Source organism: Oncorhynchus nerka, linkage group LG26 (assembly GCF_034236695.1).
Source record: "Oncorhynchus nerka isolate Pitt River linkage group LG26, Oner_Uvic_2.0, whole genome shotgun sequence".
NCBI lineage: Eukaryota > Metazoa > Chordata > Actinopteri > Salmoniformes > Salmonidae > Oncorhynchus > Oncorhynchus nerka.
In genome coordinates, this window is record NC_088421.1 from 25,270,715 (window position 1) to 25,286,137 (window position 15,423).

The following is a 15,423-nucleotide window of genomic DNA, read 5'->3' on the forward strand; positions in this document are numbered from 1 at the left end:
GCAGTAAAATTAGGAAATGTTCAGGATTTTATGATAGTGTATTATACTACTGCCAAAAGAGTGTGATGTCCTGCACTTGTTTACTGTATTACGCGAGCTACAGCAGAATATATTTCCCAGCGCCTGTAGGGATGGGCATTGGCAGTTGTCCGAAAAAGTTTATTTTAATTATTTGTGCTGATACAGCCAAAACAGTAGGTGGCAGCATGCACCTATAGCATTTTTCTTCGTACCCAGTGGTGTCAAGTACTTAAGTAAAAATACTTGAAAGTGCTTACTTAAGTAGTTTTTGGGGGGTATCTGTCCTTTACTATTTATATTTTTGGCAACTTTTACTTTGCTACATTCCTAAATCAAAATAATGTACTTTTTACTCCATACATTTTCCCTGACACCCAAAAGTACTCTACATTTTGATGGGAAAATGGTCCAATTCACACACTTATCAAGGGAACATCCCTGGTCATTCCTTCTGTCTCTGATCTGGCAGACTCACTAAACACAAATGATTCGTTTGTAAATTGTGTGTTGGAGTGTGCCCCTGACTATCTGCCAATAAAAATCGTGTCATCTGGTTTTGTTAATATAAGTAAGTTTAAATAATTGATACTTGTACTTATGATACTTAAGTACATTTTAGCAATTCCATTTACTTTTGATACTTTAGTAGTATTTTACTGGGTCATTTTCTATTAAGATATCTTTACTTTTACTTAAGTATGACAATTTAGTACTTTTCCACCACCTTAATAGTTCGTGCTGCAATAATATCGAAGACGACCCCGTACAGTAGATGGCGGCAATACACCAATAGGTGTATTCTGCCATAAAACTTTAAAGAAGAAGATGATATTTTTGTTTTTAGCAGGATGGATGAGAGCTAGCTAGCTAGACAGAACAGATATTTAGCTATCTAATTTATTTCCAACTCAGCTGTCGGGTATCTAACTAGCAATCTACACAATAACTGAGGACATAGCGGATTAGGAAGCTAGTTAGATATAACGTAATTTACTAAATTAGCTGGTTTAGTTACCAGTATCTGTGATAAGTTACACTATTATACATTTTAGATCGCTAGCTAGCCTGTAATTTAGTGTGTTGGCAGACCAAGTTCTGAACAATCATGGCATTATCCATAAACTGTTTAAAGGAGTGAATCAGCAAAACAAAATATTAAATACGGTATTCAGGATAACGTTACCGTTTCGGTGGTCCTCTATCAAACTTTTTCCACTGCGCTCAGCACCACGCACACGCATGGATAATAATTATGTTGAGTCGGCTGGTCGAGCTGTGCTCGAAATGATGCAGCGTGAATGGGAGCCTCTTTCTCAAGACGAACTGGAGCAACGATTGGACCGAACAGTGGAAGAAATTCTGGAAGCTGACCTCCTAGCAAAGGTTCAGGACCAGCCTGGACCAATCTACCTACAACTGTCTCAGCTGGTGGAAGAACCTCAACAGCAAAACCAAATTCGGTCAACAACAGAATTTACAACACTTTCTCATGTAGAAGAGGAGTCTGAATCTCAACAGTTAACTGATGCTGAGGAAAACGCTGCAGTTCAGGTAGCCTTCAGTAGGCCTACTTTTCTTCATTGTTGTGGCTTGATCTATTTTTCCATCCCCACACTAATGCAGATTTGAGATGACACCATTTGGTTCATTTGCTATGCACAGATCTGATTTATGTTTCTTTTCATCCCTCAGTACATTACAGATCTCCTCCAGAATTCAAACTCAAGATACAATCAGAGCCGTATGGCAGGACGTGCCCGCTTATCCCTGTCCCACACTGTTCTCCTGTCCCTCACCCTCCTCTCCAAGCGCCTCAGCTATCGCTCTGTGTCTACCAGTTTCCGCCTGGAAAAAGGAAATATTCATAGGATCTTCTTTTCCTTTTGTGAGCGTGTGAACACACTTGAGGACCAACAAATTAGGTGGCCGACTGGTATGTAGACTGCTGTTCAATGTGGATCAATTACAAGTGTTATACAAACTTTTTCAGCAGGGACCCCATTTTATCCGCCAGTATTTCTGGGGACCCCATTTCCCCCCCAATAATTTCTTACCACCCCAAATCGGATGACACAACCTTAAAATCAGTCAATTTAGATTTTTACATCAACAAATAACCTTCAATTAATTGCATTAACTTCAAAATGAAAAGGCATCAATACATTTACTCAAGAAATGTTTTCCAATTATCTTTCTCAAAAACATTTGTATATTGTCCCATACATTATTATTTTATTTTTTTGGGAGGGGGGCAACCTCACTGCAGAATATCACTGAATTACAATATCCTGACAAACACCTGTGTTTGTTTCTGGTCCTTCTCTCCTCCAGGCATTGAGGCTGTTGAAAACCTCTCCCCCCTCTCCAGCCTGCTGGGGAAAGCCAAGGGCTTAGAAGAGAAGGGCGTCCCCAGGGTCTTGGGAGTCTTGGGGCACACCCGCATCCCCATCCGCCTGCCCATTGGCAAACAGGATGTGGAGAGCATGGTGCCAGAGGTAAAGAGGATGAAGAAGGAGGCCCATCCCGACTCCTGGCTGAACTTGGAGCTGGTGTGTAACCATACAGGCAGGTTGATACACTGCAGAATCAGCAAGGGTTCAGACCTGGATAGAGCCAGTGCTCTGAGGGACAAACTCAAACAGCTCCCTGAGATGATGCCCCCGGGGACCTGCCTAGTGGCTCGAGTTGGATATCCAGCCTCTGCCCAGATATTGACCCCGTATGTAGTGGGTCGTGGCCCCAGGGAAAATCTTTACAATAGGTCCCTGGAAGCCCATTTTTACCTCCTGGACCAGGCTGTGGCTGACCTGAAAGCCAGATTTGAAAGGCTCAGGTATTTGGACATGGGGAACTATGAAAGAGCCAAAGCAGTTGTGCTTACTGCTTGCATACTCCACAATGTATTTCTGGACATGGGGAAAGTGGTCAACGGACAGGTTGAGAGGGAGGCAGGGACACAGGAGGGAGAGGGGGAGTGTGATGAGGAGGGTGTGAGGAGAAGGGAAGCCATCGCAGATTTGCTGTACAAAGAGTTGGATTCTGGAAGTACATAAAGTGATTTATCATTTTTGTGTTTGTATTGAGATAATATAATATACAATATAAATGCTGTTAAAAGGAAGAGTATCACAGCAATATCTTGTATTTTATACATATGTAGGATTATTTGTATCCTATGGCAGATCTATGTACAATATGCCCCGTGTAGCCTCCTTCTCATTCACAGGTATTACAGGGAATTCCTGCAGTGAACTCCTTTGTCAAATGGTGTTATTATAACGTAATAAAAACGTATACAATGACAAATCATGACAACACAAAGTAGCTGAATGGTTGAACGCTTAAGAAACATTTGCATGATGCAGTCTTTCATTCTATGCACAAGCTTCTATATATTACACAAAATCCAAAAGTTTTTAGTTCAGTGAGAACTCCTTTGCTCGGGTGTGCTGTACTGCTACTCTGGCAGCTGGAAACTGTTGTTTTGACTGTGAGACAAACTGGAGATTGCACGGGCTAGATTATTGATGGCCTCTATCTTCCTCTCCTCCAGGGCCTTCTGCTGGGCCCACATGTTCATCTTCCTCTCCTGCAGCTCCATGTACAGCTGCAGGACATCCTGGGGGGGCCTGGAAGCAAAGGGGGCAGCTGTCAGGGAGGGTGTAGGAAGGATGGGGGTAAACCGCTTGCTGGCAATAGCCTTGCCCAGCTTGGTCCCGTTGAGTTTGGACCTGCGCTGTGCCTCAATCTCCTCCCGACTCTTCCCCAGGACCTCATGCATGGCCTTGAAGAACTCCCAGTGGACACTCTGGGCCCCCAGTCTCTTGGACCTCTCAGCATTTTTCCTGTATGTGGCCAACATGTTACGCCACTTCAGATCACACTCATAGGCTTTGACTGTGACATCTGTGCTCCCAGCTGCTCTTAGCTTGGCAGTCACTCTCTCAGCCACTGTCTCCCACAGTTTCTTTTTCTTGCACACTGGCTGGTCAAAATCCTGGTCCATTTCGAGGCGGGTTTGGACAAGTTGCCATGTGGCTTGTAAAGTCCATACAAACTCTGGAGAAGGGAAGTTGATAAATGTGTATATATAAAAACAATGAGATACAAATAAATGACGTTTTGTTAAATGTTGTTTATTAATTTGTCATGTGTTTTCCTCGTAGCCCGTGTGTTTACAGAAACGTGCCCTATTGAGAAACTTTGAGAGCCCAATTCAAATTATTCTGATAAATATCAGTGATAAACCACAAACTCATCGAGCTCCTCGCAAATAACGATGAATGCAATCTGCTGACAAGTTGCACTGACCTGCTTTCGATTTATCTGTAGCCAAACTGGACGCCGTTGGAGTTTCATCTACTTCAATACTCTCTGTTACAACCGTCTCAATAATATCCATTGTGTTACTCAGTGACAATAAAATGTGTTTGAAGTAGGATATGACAAGCAATTCAAACCAATAATTTAACAACTCTGCTATGGCATGCGATTATTTTTCCCCCCGCATCAACTAAAACGATGAATATAACAACGACCCCATACTTGTTTCCAGCACCTCCCAGTGAGCGTAGTAGCCATTGCATCGTAGAGCAATATGGAAAATGTAGTTTTTACAGTTCTAACGAAACAATATTTATTTAGCTTACTTAACAACAATCACCGGTTGCTATAGATATGGCTTGAAACGAGGAGTTATTTATACATGTTTTGGGAAATGCTATTTTTCATAGAGAAATATTACTTAATTCTGATAGTTGTAAAACAGCTGAGACTACAAGGCCCATGATTAAATAGAACGACCCACCCCTTCACACATCCCTCCCCCCTTTTCGTGGCGCCTCCTGTTTATCGTCCAGCTAAAAGATGGCGTTAGCGGCTAGCTAAAACGATTATTCTTCGTTTGATTGAATTAATTATGTCGGTGGGAATAATTAGTCATTGCAAATACTTTATTACTCTTGAGATGGGACTTAAAAACATAGATTACAGCACTTGTGTTCGCACAATAACGCACCGTGATTGTTTGTTGGGCCTTCTCGCATACAGAGGCCTGTCTTTGTAGGGAGTGGACGAGAGGTTTACAAACTTCAACTCCCAGCAGCATTGCTAAGAAGTGGGGTCAAAGGGTAATTTCTTCCACTTGTCATGCCGGTATTGGTAGCATTTTTGTTATTTTCCAGAATTTTTTGACAAACTTTGGAAATTGATTAAGATGAAAATACACTAGAGGAGATCATTTGTTAACCATGTTTAATACTGTATAACTTTGATGTAGCCTAAGAAAATTGAAAAGTAAAATGCACAAAAATAATGATCCACATTTCTGCCCCTCAGTCCCCCCTTCATCATCCATGTCATCACTTTCTGTCTGAAGTGACTTGTTAGTGAGGATAAGCAGAAGAGCAGGTGGGTTGGAGACAATTAGTGGCATCATGGCATCAAAGCCAGTGCCAGGGATCCAGAAACATGGGACATGGGCAGGCAACCCCAGAGAAGTGTCCTCAGCCTCCCCAGAGACCTCTCTGACCTGGTGCCTGTCACAGCTCTCTAAACCTGGGAGAGCAGCAGCCGAGGACCACAAGCCAGGCACTGCAGGGCCGGACACCAGTGGACACAGACAGCTGGACAAGAGGGTCAAAGCTGGGCAGTGGCGAGCACTGGTGGCCATCCGCACACAGCACATTAAAGGAGGAAGCAGTGGGATAGCTCGATTCCGAGGCCAGGGTGGACTGCGCACTCTCCTGGACCTGCTAAAGCACCCTGAGTGTTCCAGGAAGACTCTGGACCTGGCTCTCAGCATCCTGGCTAACTGCTGCACTGAGAGACAGACACGAGTTGAGGTGAGACAGAAGGGTGTAGGACAAATCAGGGCTGCTACACATTTACATTGATTGAATATGAATGTTTAGTCTGAAAAGTTGGCCAGTGGTGACTTACATTATGATATTTAATGTTTTTCTCCCCTCTAAAGGTTAGGAAGCTTGATGGAATATCTATTGTGGGCAAGTGACTATCACAATAAGTTTAAATCATTCATTTCACATGATGGTGAGAATTTCAGAAATATAAGTTTGTTCTTCCTTTCTTAGTGGGTATTTTGAAGAAGAATGTAGCCATGGAGACGATCCAGAACAGAGCAGCCCGGGCCTTGGGGAACTTGGCCATGGACCCAGAGAGTTCCACACTTATCCACTCTGCCGGTAAGTAAAAAAAAAAAAAAAAAAAAGAATAATAATTTTGGCTACCTGTGTCTGTCTGTACATCACTTTCTGATTAGTATTTTTGTTTTGTAGTACAGTACCAGTCAAAAGTTTGGAAACAGGGTTTCTCTTTATTTGTACTACTATCTACATTGATGTCTTCCCTCTTATTCTACAAACTATGTAATAAGACATAGGGATTCACGGAATTACCATAAAAGTGTTAAACAAATCAAAATATATTTTTTATTCTTCAAAGTAGCCGCCTTAATGACAGTTTTGCACACTCTTGGCATTCTCTCAACCAGCTTCACCTGTCCTGTTCATAAACAAATTATTGTCCCACTAAGCGCAAACCAGATGGGATGGTGTATTGCTGCAGAATGCTGTGGTAGCCATGGTGGTTAAGTGCGCCTTGAATTCTAAATAAATCACTGACCGTGTCACCAGCAAAGCACCATCACACCTCCTCCATGCTTCACAGTGGGAACCACACATGCGGATATCATCTGTTCACCTACTTTGCGTCTCACAAAGGCACGGCGGTTGGAACCAAAAATCTCACATTTGGACTCATCAGGCCAAAGGACAGATTTCCATCGGCCTAATGTTTTTTTTGTTGGTGTTTTTTCACCTTTATTTAACCAGGTAAGCTAGTTGAGAATTAGTTCTCATTTACAACTGCCACCTGGCCAAGATGATAAAGCATAGCAAAATTCAACACATACAACAACACAGAGTTACACATGGAATAAACAAAACATAGTCAATAATACAGTCGAACAAAAGAAAACAAAAAGTCTATATAGAGTGAGTGCAAATGAGGGAGTTAAGGCAATAAGTAGGCCATGTTGGCGAAGTAATTACAATATAGCAATTAAACACTGGAATGGTAGATGTGCAGAAGATGAATGTGCAAGTAGAGATAATGGGGTGCAAAGGAGCAAGCTAAATATATACTGTATGGGGATGAGGTAGGCAGATAGGTGGGCAATGTACAGGTGCAGTGATCTGTGAGCTGCTCTGACAGCTGGTGCTTAAAGCTAGTGAGGGAGATCTGAGTCTCTAGCTTCAGAGATTTTTGCAGTTCGTTCCCGTCATTGGCAGCAAAGAACTGGAAGGAAAGACGACCAAAGGAGGAATTGGCTTTGGGAGTGACCAGTGAGATATACCTGCTGGAGCGCGTGCTACGAGTGGGTGCTGCTATGGTAACCAGTGAGCTGAGATAAGGCGGGGCTTTACCTAGCAGAAACTTGTAGATAACCTGTAGCCAGTGGGTTTGGCGACGAGTATGAAACGAGTGCCAACCAACGAGAGCGTACAGGTCGCAATGGTGGGTAGTGTAGGGGGCTTTGGTGACAAAACGGATGGCACTGTGATAGACTGCATCCAGTTTGTCGAGTAGAGTTTTGGAGTCTATTTTATAGATGACATCACCGAAGTCGAGGATCGGTAGGATGGTCAGTTTTACGAGGGTATGTTTGGCAGCATGAGTGAAGGATGCTTTGTTGCGAAATAGGAAGCCAATTCTAGATTTAATTTTGGATTGGAGATGCTTAATGTGAGTCTAGAAGGAGAGTTTACAGGCTAACCAGACACCTAGGTATTTGTAGTTGTCCACGTATTCTAAGTCAGAGCCGTTCAGAGTAGTGATGATGCTGGACGGGCTAGCAGGTGCGGGCAGTGACCGGTTGAATAGCATGCATTTAGTTTCCCCTGCGTTTTAAGAGCAGTTGGAGGCCACGGAAGGAGAGTTGTATGGCATTGAAGCTCGTCTGGAGGTTAGTTAACAGTGTCCAAAGAGGGGCCATAAGTATACAGAATGGTGTCCTCTGCGTAGAGGTGTACCAGAGAATCACCAGCACCAAGAGCAGCATCAGTGATGTATACAGAGAAGAGAGTCGACCCGAGGATTGAACCCTGTGGCACCCCCATAGAGACTGCCAGAGGTCCGGACAACAGGCCTTCCGATTTGACACACTGAACTCCGTCTGAGAAGTAGTTGGTAAACCAGGCGAGGCAATCATTTGAGAAACCAAGGCTGTCAAAACTGTTCGCTGCTCTGGCCCCCCAATGGTGGAACAAACTCCCTCACGACACCAGGACAGCGGAGTCAATCACCACCTTCCGGAGACACCTGAAACCCCACCTCTTTAAGGAATACCTAGGATAGGATAAAGTAATCCTTCTCACCCCCCCCCCCCCCTTAAAAGATTTAGATACACTATTGTAAAGTGGCTGTTCCACTGGATGTCATAAGGTGAATGCACCAATTTGTAAGTCGCTCTGGATAAGAGTGTCTGCTAAATGACTTAAATGTAATGATGATGTAATGTCTGTCGAGTCTGCCAATAAGAATGTGGTGATTGACAGTCGAAAGCCTTGGCCAGGTCGATGAATACGGCTGCACAGTAATGTCTCTTATCGATGGCGGTTATGATGTCGTTTAGAACCTTAAGCGTGGCTGAGGTGCACCCATGACCAGCTCTGAAACTAGGTTGCATAGCGGAGAAGGTACGGTGGGATTTGAAATGGTCGGTAATCTGTTTGTTAACTTGGCTTTTGAAGACCTTTTGAAGTCCATTGCTCGTGTTTCTTTGCCCAAGTCTCATCTTAGTGGCCCTTTAGTAGTGGTTTCTTTGCAGCAATTTGATCATGAAGGCCTGATTTCATGCAGTCTCCTCTGAACATTTAATGTTGAGATGTCTTACTTGTACTCTGAAGCACTTATTTGGGCTGCAATTTCTGAGGATGGTGACTCTTAACCTCTCTGGGATATGTGGGATGCTAGCGTCCCACCTGGCCAAAAGCCAGGCAAAATGCAGAGCGCCAAATTCAAATAAATTACTATAAAAATCAAACTTTCATTAAATCACACATGCAAGATAGCAAATTAAAGCTACAATTGTGAATCCAGCCAGATTTCAAAAAGGCTTTTCGGCGAAAGCAAACGATGCTATTATCTGAGGATAGCACCTCCGTAAACAAAGAGAGAGAAGCATATTTCAATCCTGCAGGCACGACACAAAACGCATAAATAAAAATATAATTCATGCCTTACCTTGGACGAGCTTCTTTTGTTGGCACTCCAATATGTCCCATAAACATCACAAATGGTCCTTTTGTTCGATTAATTCCGTCAATATATATCCAAAATGTCCATTTATTTGGCGCGTTTGATCCAGAAAAACACCGGTTCCAACTTGCGCAACGTGATGGCAAAATATCTCAAAAGTTACCTGTAAACTTTGCCAAAACATTTTAAACTACTTTTGTAATACAACTTCGGGTATTTTTTAAGTAAATAATCGATAAAATTGAAGACGGGATGATCTGTGTTCAATACAGGAGGAAAACAAACTGTAGCTAGCTTTCTGGTCATGCACCTCTATCGTAACAGTACACTTCAAGAGATCCTCGTTCAAGATGGCTTTACTTCTTCATTACAAAGGAAAAACCTCAACCAATTTCTAAAGACTGTTGACATCCAGTGGAAGCGCTAGGAACTGCAAGAAGGTCCCTTAGAAATCTGGAGTCCCAGAGTCTATCCAAATCTACTAATAATATGCATATCTTATCTTCAGGGGATGAGTAGCAGGCAGTTGAATTTGGGCATTCATTTAATCCGGATGTGAAAATACTGCCCCCTGTCACCAAGAAGTTAATGAACTTATTCTCTGCAGCAGAGGTAACTCTGGATCTTCCATCCCTGTGGTGGTCCTCATGAGAGCCAGTTTCATCATAGCGCTTGATGGTTTTTGTGACTGCACTTGAATTTTTTTTTAAAGTTCTTGAAATTATCTGGATTGACTGACCTTCATGTCTTAAAGTTCTATTAAAGACTGTCATTTCTCTTTGCTTATTTGAGCTGTTCTTGCCATATATTGACTTTTTTTTTTAACCAAATAGGGGTATCTTCTTCATACACCCCTACTTTGTCACAACACAACTGATTGGCTCAAACGCATTAAGAAGGAAAGAAATTCCACAAATAAACTTTAACAACGCTGTTAATTTAAATGAATTCCAGGTGACTACCTCATGAAGCTGGTTGAGAGAATGCCTTGACAGCTTTGCACACACTTGGCAAAGGGTGGCTATTTTGAAGAACCCCAAATATACAATTTATTTTGATTTGTTTAACATTTTTATGGTTACTACATGATTCCATATGTGTTCTTTCATAGTTTTGATGTCTTCACTATTATTCTACAATATAGTAAATATAAAGAAACCCTTGAATGAGTACTGGTACTGGATAAGTTGAACATTAGATTTTGTCCCTGAAAAATAATTGCTTTTCTGTTTTCGACACAGGTGGTGTTCCACTCCTGCTCCTCTGCGTCTCTCTTGCATCTGCCCCATCCCCTCCCTCTGATGACCCACTGGAAGCCCCTTCCTCTAAACTAGAGTGTGCTCAGTCAGCTGCCCGTGCCCTCCTCTACCTTGCAGACACCCCCTCAAACCGCCTTTTACTGCTCACCCAGGGTACTCTGACTGCTCTCGCCCCGCTCATTGCTCCAGAGTACCCTCTGGGGCTGAGGAGAGCAGCACTCCGGACCCTCCATGAGCTCACCAGGGGCTGTGGTGTAGAGTGTGCTAGAGAGGTGTCCCGATCTGGGGTTCTAGCTCAGCTAGGTGTCATGGCTTCGGGAGAGGCCGCTAAACCTTTTGAGGAGCTTGCGTTGAAAACCCTGGCCAACATGTGCACTCAAGGCTGCTTACGTCCTCTGGTGGGTTCCCTGGGGGTAATCCAGAAGTTTACGGAGGAGGTCAAGAAGGACGGCCTGAAGTCTGGAGTGTTCCTCAAGGCTCTCTGCTTATGCTGCAAAGAGGCAGTGAACCGGGCCAAAGTGAAGGAGAGTGGCGGTCTGGAGGTGTTGATTGGCTTCCTTGGTGTCCATCGGAGCCACCCCCTCGACCGATTGGTCATTCTGGCTTGTGTTGACTTTGTCTATGACGAAGCTGCCCTGGAACAGTTACAAGACTTGGGAATAGTCCCCCTGCTAGTTGCTCGGTTAGTGGAGCTGGCTAAAGGTGAGGAGCCATCTGCTGGGAAGATGGATGTGAGCCTCACCTCTACCATGTTTGCGTCAGAGCTGCTGTCTACGTCATGTTTCGACTCATTTGACTTCCCTCCCCTAGAGGGGAACAGGAAAGAGGAGATGGGGAAGGAGCATGTCCTTGGGTCATCCAGCTTTCTTAGCCTGAGGTGAGTGAACAGACTCGCCTTTGCCCCCCTCTGGGTTTGTGCACCTGTGAATTATTTGAGTTTTGTAAAAATGGTTATCTGACCTGTCCTATTGCTGCTCCTCCAGGTCCTGGTTGGTGTCTGAAGGGTTGATCTCCTCTGAGGGGGATCTTCTTGACTCTCCTGGAGGCACGGAGGGAGATTGGGGGAGTCTTCATATCCCTTCTTCTTCTCCCCAAACCTCTTCCACTGACTGTCATTCCCCTTTAAAATGCTTATCTCCTACCAGCTCACTACCTTCCTCCACTCCCTTATCCGCACCCAAATCTCAGAGTCAATCCACCCCCTCTACCTCAACGAGTTCTCCAGCTCAGGTCCACATGTCATCTCCCTCAAAAACCGCTGATCTGCCTTCCTGTGTCCCTCTGCCCTTCTCTACCTCCACCCCCCAAGCCCAGCCCGGCTCCTCTAACTCCAACCCCCAAGCCCAGCCCGGCTCCTCTACCTCCACCCCCCGAGCCCAGCCCAGCTCCTCTATCTCCACCCCGAGCCCAACCCGTCTCCTCTACCTCCACCGCCCAGCCCAGCTCCTCTACCTCCACCCCCGAGCCCAGCCCAGCTCCTCTACCTCCACCCCCGAGCCCAGCTCAGCTCCTCTACCTCCACCCCCCGAACCCAGCCCAGCTCCTCTACCTCCACCCCCAGAGCCCAGCCCAGCTCCTCTACCTCCACCCCCGAGCCCAGCCCAGCTCCTCTACCTCCACCCCGAGCCCAGCCCAGCTCCTCTATCTCCACCCCCGAGCCCAGCCCAGCTCCTCTATCTCCACCCCCGAGCCCAGCCCAGCTCCTCTATCTCCACCCCCCGAGCCCAGCCCAGCTCCTCTATCTCCACCACCCAAGCCCAGCCTGGCTCCTCTACCTCTTCTCTCCCTTCCCCCACTATTCCACCCCTCACTTCCGTCTCCCCATCCAAGTTCTCCTCCCCTCCACGGAAAAGGCCACGTGTCCCCTCAACCACCCGCTCCAGTGTGGTGCCCCTCGACACCCCTCCCCCAGTGTCCCGACCCCAGGCCTATCACCACCCCTACCACCCTGAGCCTTGGGCCCCAGAGTCTCCCATCCTGCTGCTGCTCTCACGCTTCTCTCATGCCACGGACCCCAGCGCTGCTCTGGTCAACTCAAGCATCATCTCTGGCCTACTGTTCTACCTCAGCCAGCATCAGGACCCCAGCGGCAGGTGCTTCCGCATGCTGTGCCGGCTGAGCTGCAACCCCAACTGTCTGCAGGCGCTGGTCAGGACTGGCTCAGTGGCTCTGATCCGCCATCACCTGGTCCAGAGAGGGAGTGACCCTGAGAGTTGGGGAGCTGGAGAGAGGCAGACTGATAGGGTCAAGTCCAAAGTGAAACAGCTTGGTAAGTTTAATTGATGTACTTGATCATAAAGTTTGGTTTTTAGTTTGTAATGGTGCTGCTGTAACGTTTTGGGTATAATTTATTGTCTTTAGGTCTTGCTCTGCTTAGTAATCTACGTGTTCAGTGTGAGTCTGGATTTGGTTCTGGAGTCCTGAGCCATGTAATGCTGTCAGGCTCAGAGTCAGACAAGCTGAACTGTGCTCTGTCTCTACCACTAGTAAATGGGTAAGTCAAATTGTCTTGTGTGAAATGGCACTGGTGGAATGTTAAGAAATGTATACCAACTGTAATCTGACATCAACTTGTGTTCCCTAACAGTAACAAGGTTCTCTTGAAGAAACTTCTTCTAGACAACGGTGGTCTACTCTTGGCTCTGGAGCCCCTTGGATGTAATGAGGACGAGGAAGAGGAAGACCATCACACCAGTGAATGCCGACGACTCCTCTCAGATTGTCTCAACTCACCGCAACATGTCTCTGCCCCCCAGCTCCACTCTCTATATTTCTCCCTGCTGATTGGATGCCTCTCTAGTCTGATGGGTTGCCCCAAAACAGTACTGGCTAAAAGAAGGTGCAGGGTACTCAGTCCTATCAAACCCCTGTCAGTCTCACAAACCGGTAAAGCTTCACCCCCTCCCTTAAAAAAGCCTCGTCTGGTCAATATCTGTCCTTACAATGACTCAACCTTTGACCTCCTCTTCCTGCTGGATGATGGGAGCCAGGTGTCAGCCAATAGGGAAGCAGTGGCTGGGGCGGAGGGAACTGAGGTGGTGGGGTCTGAGTACTTCAGGGCCCTGTTGAGGGGGGGCTTTGGAGAGGCACAAGGGAGAACCGGGGAGGCCATCCCCATCAGGGATGTGAGCCAAGGCATGCTGCTACCTGTACTGCACTATCTGCATGGCTGTCGCCTGAACAAGGACGGAGAGACTGCAGAGGAACAGGGGGATGAGACGGAGAGAGAAGGCAGAGGAGAGTGTCAGATTTTAGGATCATTGGCCTCTGAGGGGCTGGGTGTCTGGCGAGACGGGGCAGAAGAACCCTCACCAGAGGCACAGGGCTTCCAGAAGACCCCCCTAGCTGAGACGATGATGGGGGCCTGTAGGTTTTTGGTGACAGAGTTGCAGAGGGAGGTGGAGGATCTGTGTGTGTCTTTGCTGTCCTGCTCTGCCAAGAATGCTGGTCGAATTGCAGATGTTGGCAAAAAGCCTCCATCTAACATGGACCAATATGGGTCAGAGGGAGAGTCTGCTGACGAGAGCCTGGCAAACCGCACATCTGGACTAGAGTTGAGTGGTTCTGAGGCCCAGACAGACTCCTTGGCCCCCACAGTGACAGCAGGCCAGGCTGAGTCACTACATGGCTCTGGACTCCAACCCTGTCAGCAGACAGAGGGTAGACGGCACTCTGCCCCTGGACCAGGCCAGAAGGGCAATAGTGCACCAAAGACAACCTCAGGACTGGAGACTTGTGTCAATCCGCTGAAATCAAGTTCTGCCTCAAAGTGCTGCAAAAGACGTTCTAAACTGCGGAGTGTTTCAAACACACACAAGGTTGCGGATTCTGTACAGGACTCTAAAGTTGGTCCTGGTAGATGGACCCTCCTACCCCAGGTGTATTGGTTTTCCCAACGGTACAGCTATCCTGGACTGGGCAGGGCCTGCCTGTCCCTACTGCTGGGCTCTCAGGGCTTCTCCCAGCCCCGCCCTTCTTCCCTGGCTGCAGACTGCCTGCACAGACTGGCCAGAGAGGCAGACTGTACAGAGACTCTGAAACGTGACCTAGTGAGTCTGGCCACCATGGCCCTGAGCTGAGAGGGGTGTTGGGTGGAGATGGAGGTGAGGAGAGGAGAAACAGGATGAAATAGATTATTAGGGATGGTATGAGATCATGTGATTGTCTCTCCAATGACACTGAAGTTAACGTTTGTCATTGTGAAAAGTCTTCACAAAATGATTAGCCTTCCTTCCTTGTGAATATCTGTCTTTGTCTCACAACAAATAACCTTTATATTCCAATATTGGTGTTTACAAAGTAATTGAAGTTTGAATTATTTTCTTCAGAATAGTACATTTATATTTAAAGGAGTCACGCTGCCATTTAAAGGGATGGGTTCTCAGACAGTGAATCATGAGGAAAATAATGATCTCATGGTGCACTGTAAATTAAGTTGTATTATAATGAAAACATTAGCATAATGTAATATGCTAAATACTTTTGTTGCATGTAATGTTAACTTTTTTTATATTTTCAGTTTGATTTTGAAATATACACAGCTGTCCTGTAAATGTCCTGTATTGACTTGGATGACTAATAATCAGGGTGGAACTGGGTGCCATGTTGTATATGCTGTAAATAAAGTGAACTTTAGGAGTAGCTGCAAGGTGACGATAACAGAGATCAGCTTTCACTCGCCTCATGTGAATCCACGCTCCTCAATAAATCTGTTTAGACGTCTTTCTCTTTTGTCCTGTCTGAAAAGGAATACTGTATCTAAAGGACAAGACAGATCAACACGAATGTTGACTATGCGCAGTAGGTCACCTGCTCGGTGCTCAGACGAACAGTGGGGATTCAACATGGAGAATTGTTGGGAAAT

At 45.8% G+C, this 15,423-nt stretch overlaps 3 protein-coding genes across 5 annotated transcripts; 2 read left to right on the top strand and 1 right to left on the bottom strand.

Moving 5' to 3' along the window:
* Positions 1-834: 834 nt before the first annotated feature.
* LOC115110760 (uncharacterized) lies at positions 835-4,155 on the top strand. The gene is made up of 3 exons (XM_029636648.2): positions 835-1,572; positions 1,714-1,954; positions 2,353-4,155. The coding sequence occupies exons 1-3, from the start codon at positions 1,261-1,263 to the stop codon at positions 3,072-3,074; spliced, it is 1,275 nt and encodes a 424-aa protein (XP_029492508.2). The 5' UTR covers positions 835-1,260; the 3' UTR covers positions 3,075-4,155.
* Positions 3,077-4,570, bottom strand: si:dkey-66i24.7 (uncharacterized). Its single transcript, XM_065010299.1, has 2 exons — positions 4,333-4,570; positions 3,077-4,080 (listed from the first exon to the last, which is right to left on the bottom strand). The coding sequence occupies exons 1-2, from the start codon at positions 4,421-4,423 to the stop codon at positions 3,479-3,481; spliced, it is 693 nt and encodes a 230-aa protein (XP_064866371.1). The 5' UTR covers positions 4,424-4,570; the 3' UTR covers positions 3,077-3,478.
* Positions 4,571-4,843: 273 nt separating this feature from the next.
* LOC115110920 (armadillo repeat-containing protein 5-like) lies at positions 4,844-15,281 on the top strand. Of its 3 annotated transcripts, none has more exons than XM_065010301.1 (8): positions 4,844-5,175; positions 5,359-5,864; positions 5,996-6,026; positions 6,114-6,224; positions 10,542-11,436; positions 11,543-12,828; positions 12,921-13,053; positions 13,147-15,281. In XM_065010301.1, the coding sequence occupies exons 2-8, from the start codon at positions 5,457-5,459 to the stop codon at positions 14,636-14,638; spliced, it is 4,356 nt and encodes a 1,451-aa protein (XP_064866373.1). In that variant the 5' UTR covers positions 4,844-5,175; positions 5,359-5,456; the 3' UTR covers positions 14,639-15,281. The 3 variants fall into 3 exon arrangements, with proteins under 3 accessions (XP_064866373.1, XP_064866372.1, XP_064866374.1); XM_065010300.1 differs by having other exon boundaries at positions 4,844-5,150; XM_065010302.1 differs by lacking the exons at positions 4,844-5,175; positions 5,996-6,026 and having other exon boundaries at positions 5,807-5,864.
* The last annotated feature ends 142 nt before the right edge of the window (positions 15,282-15,423 follow it).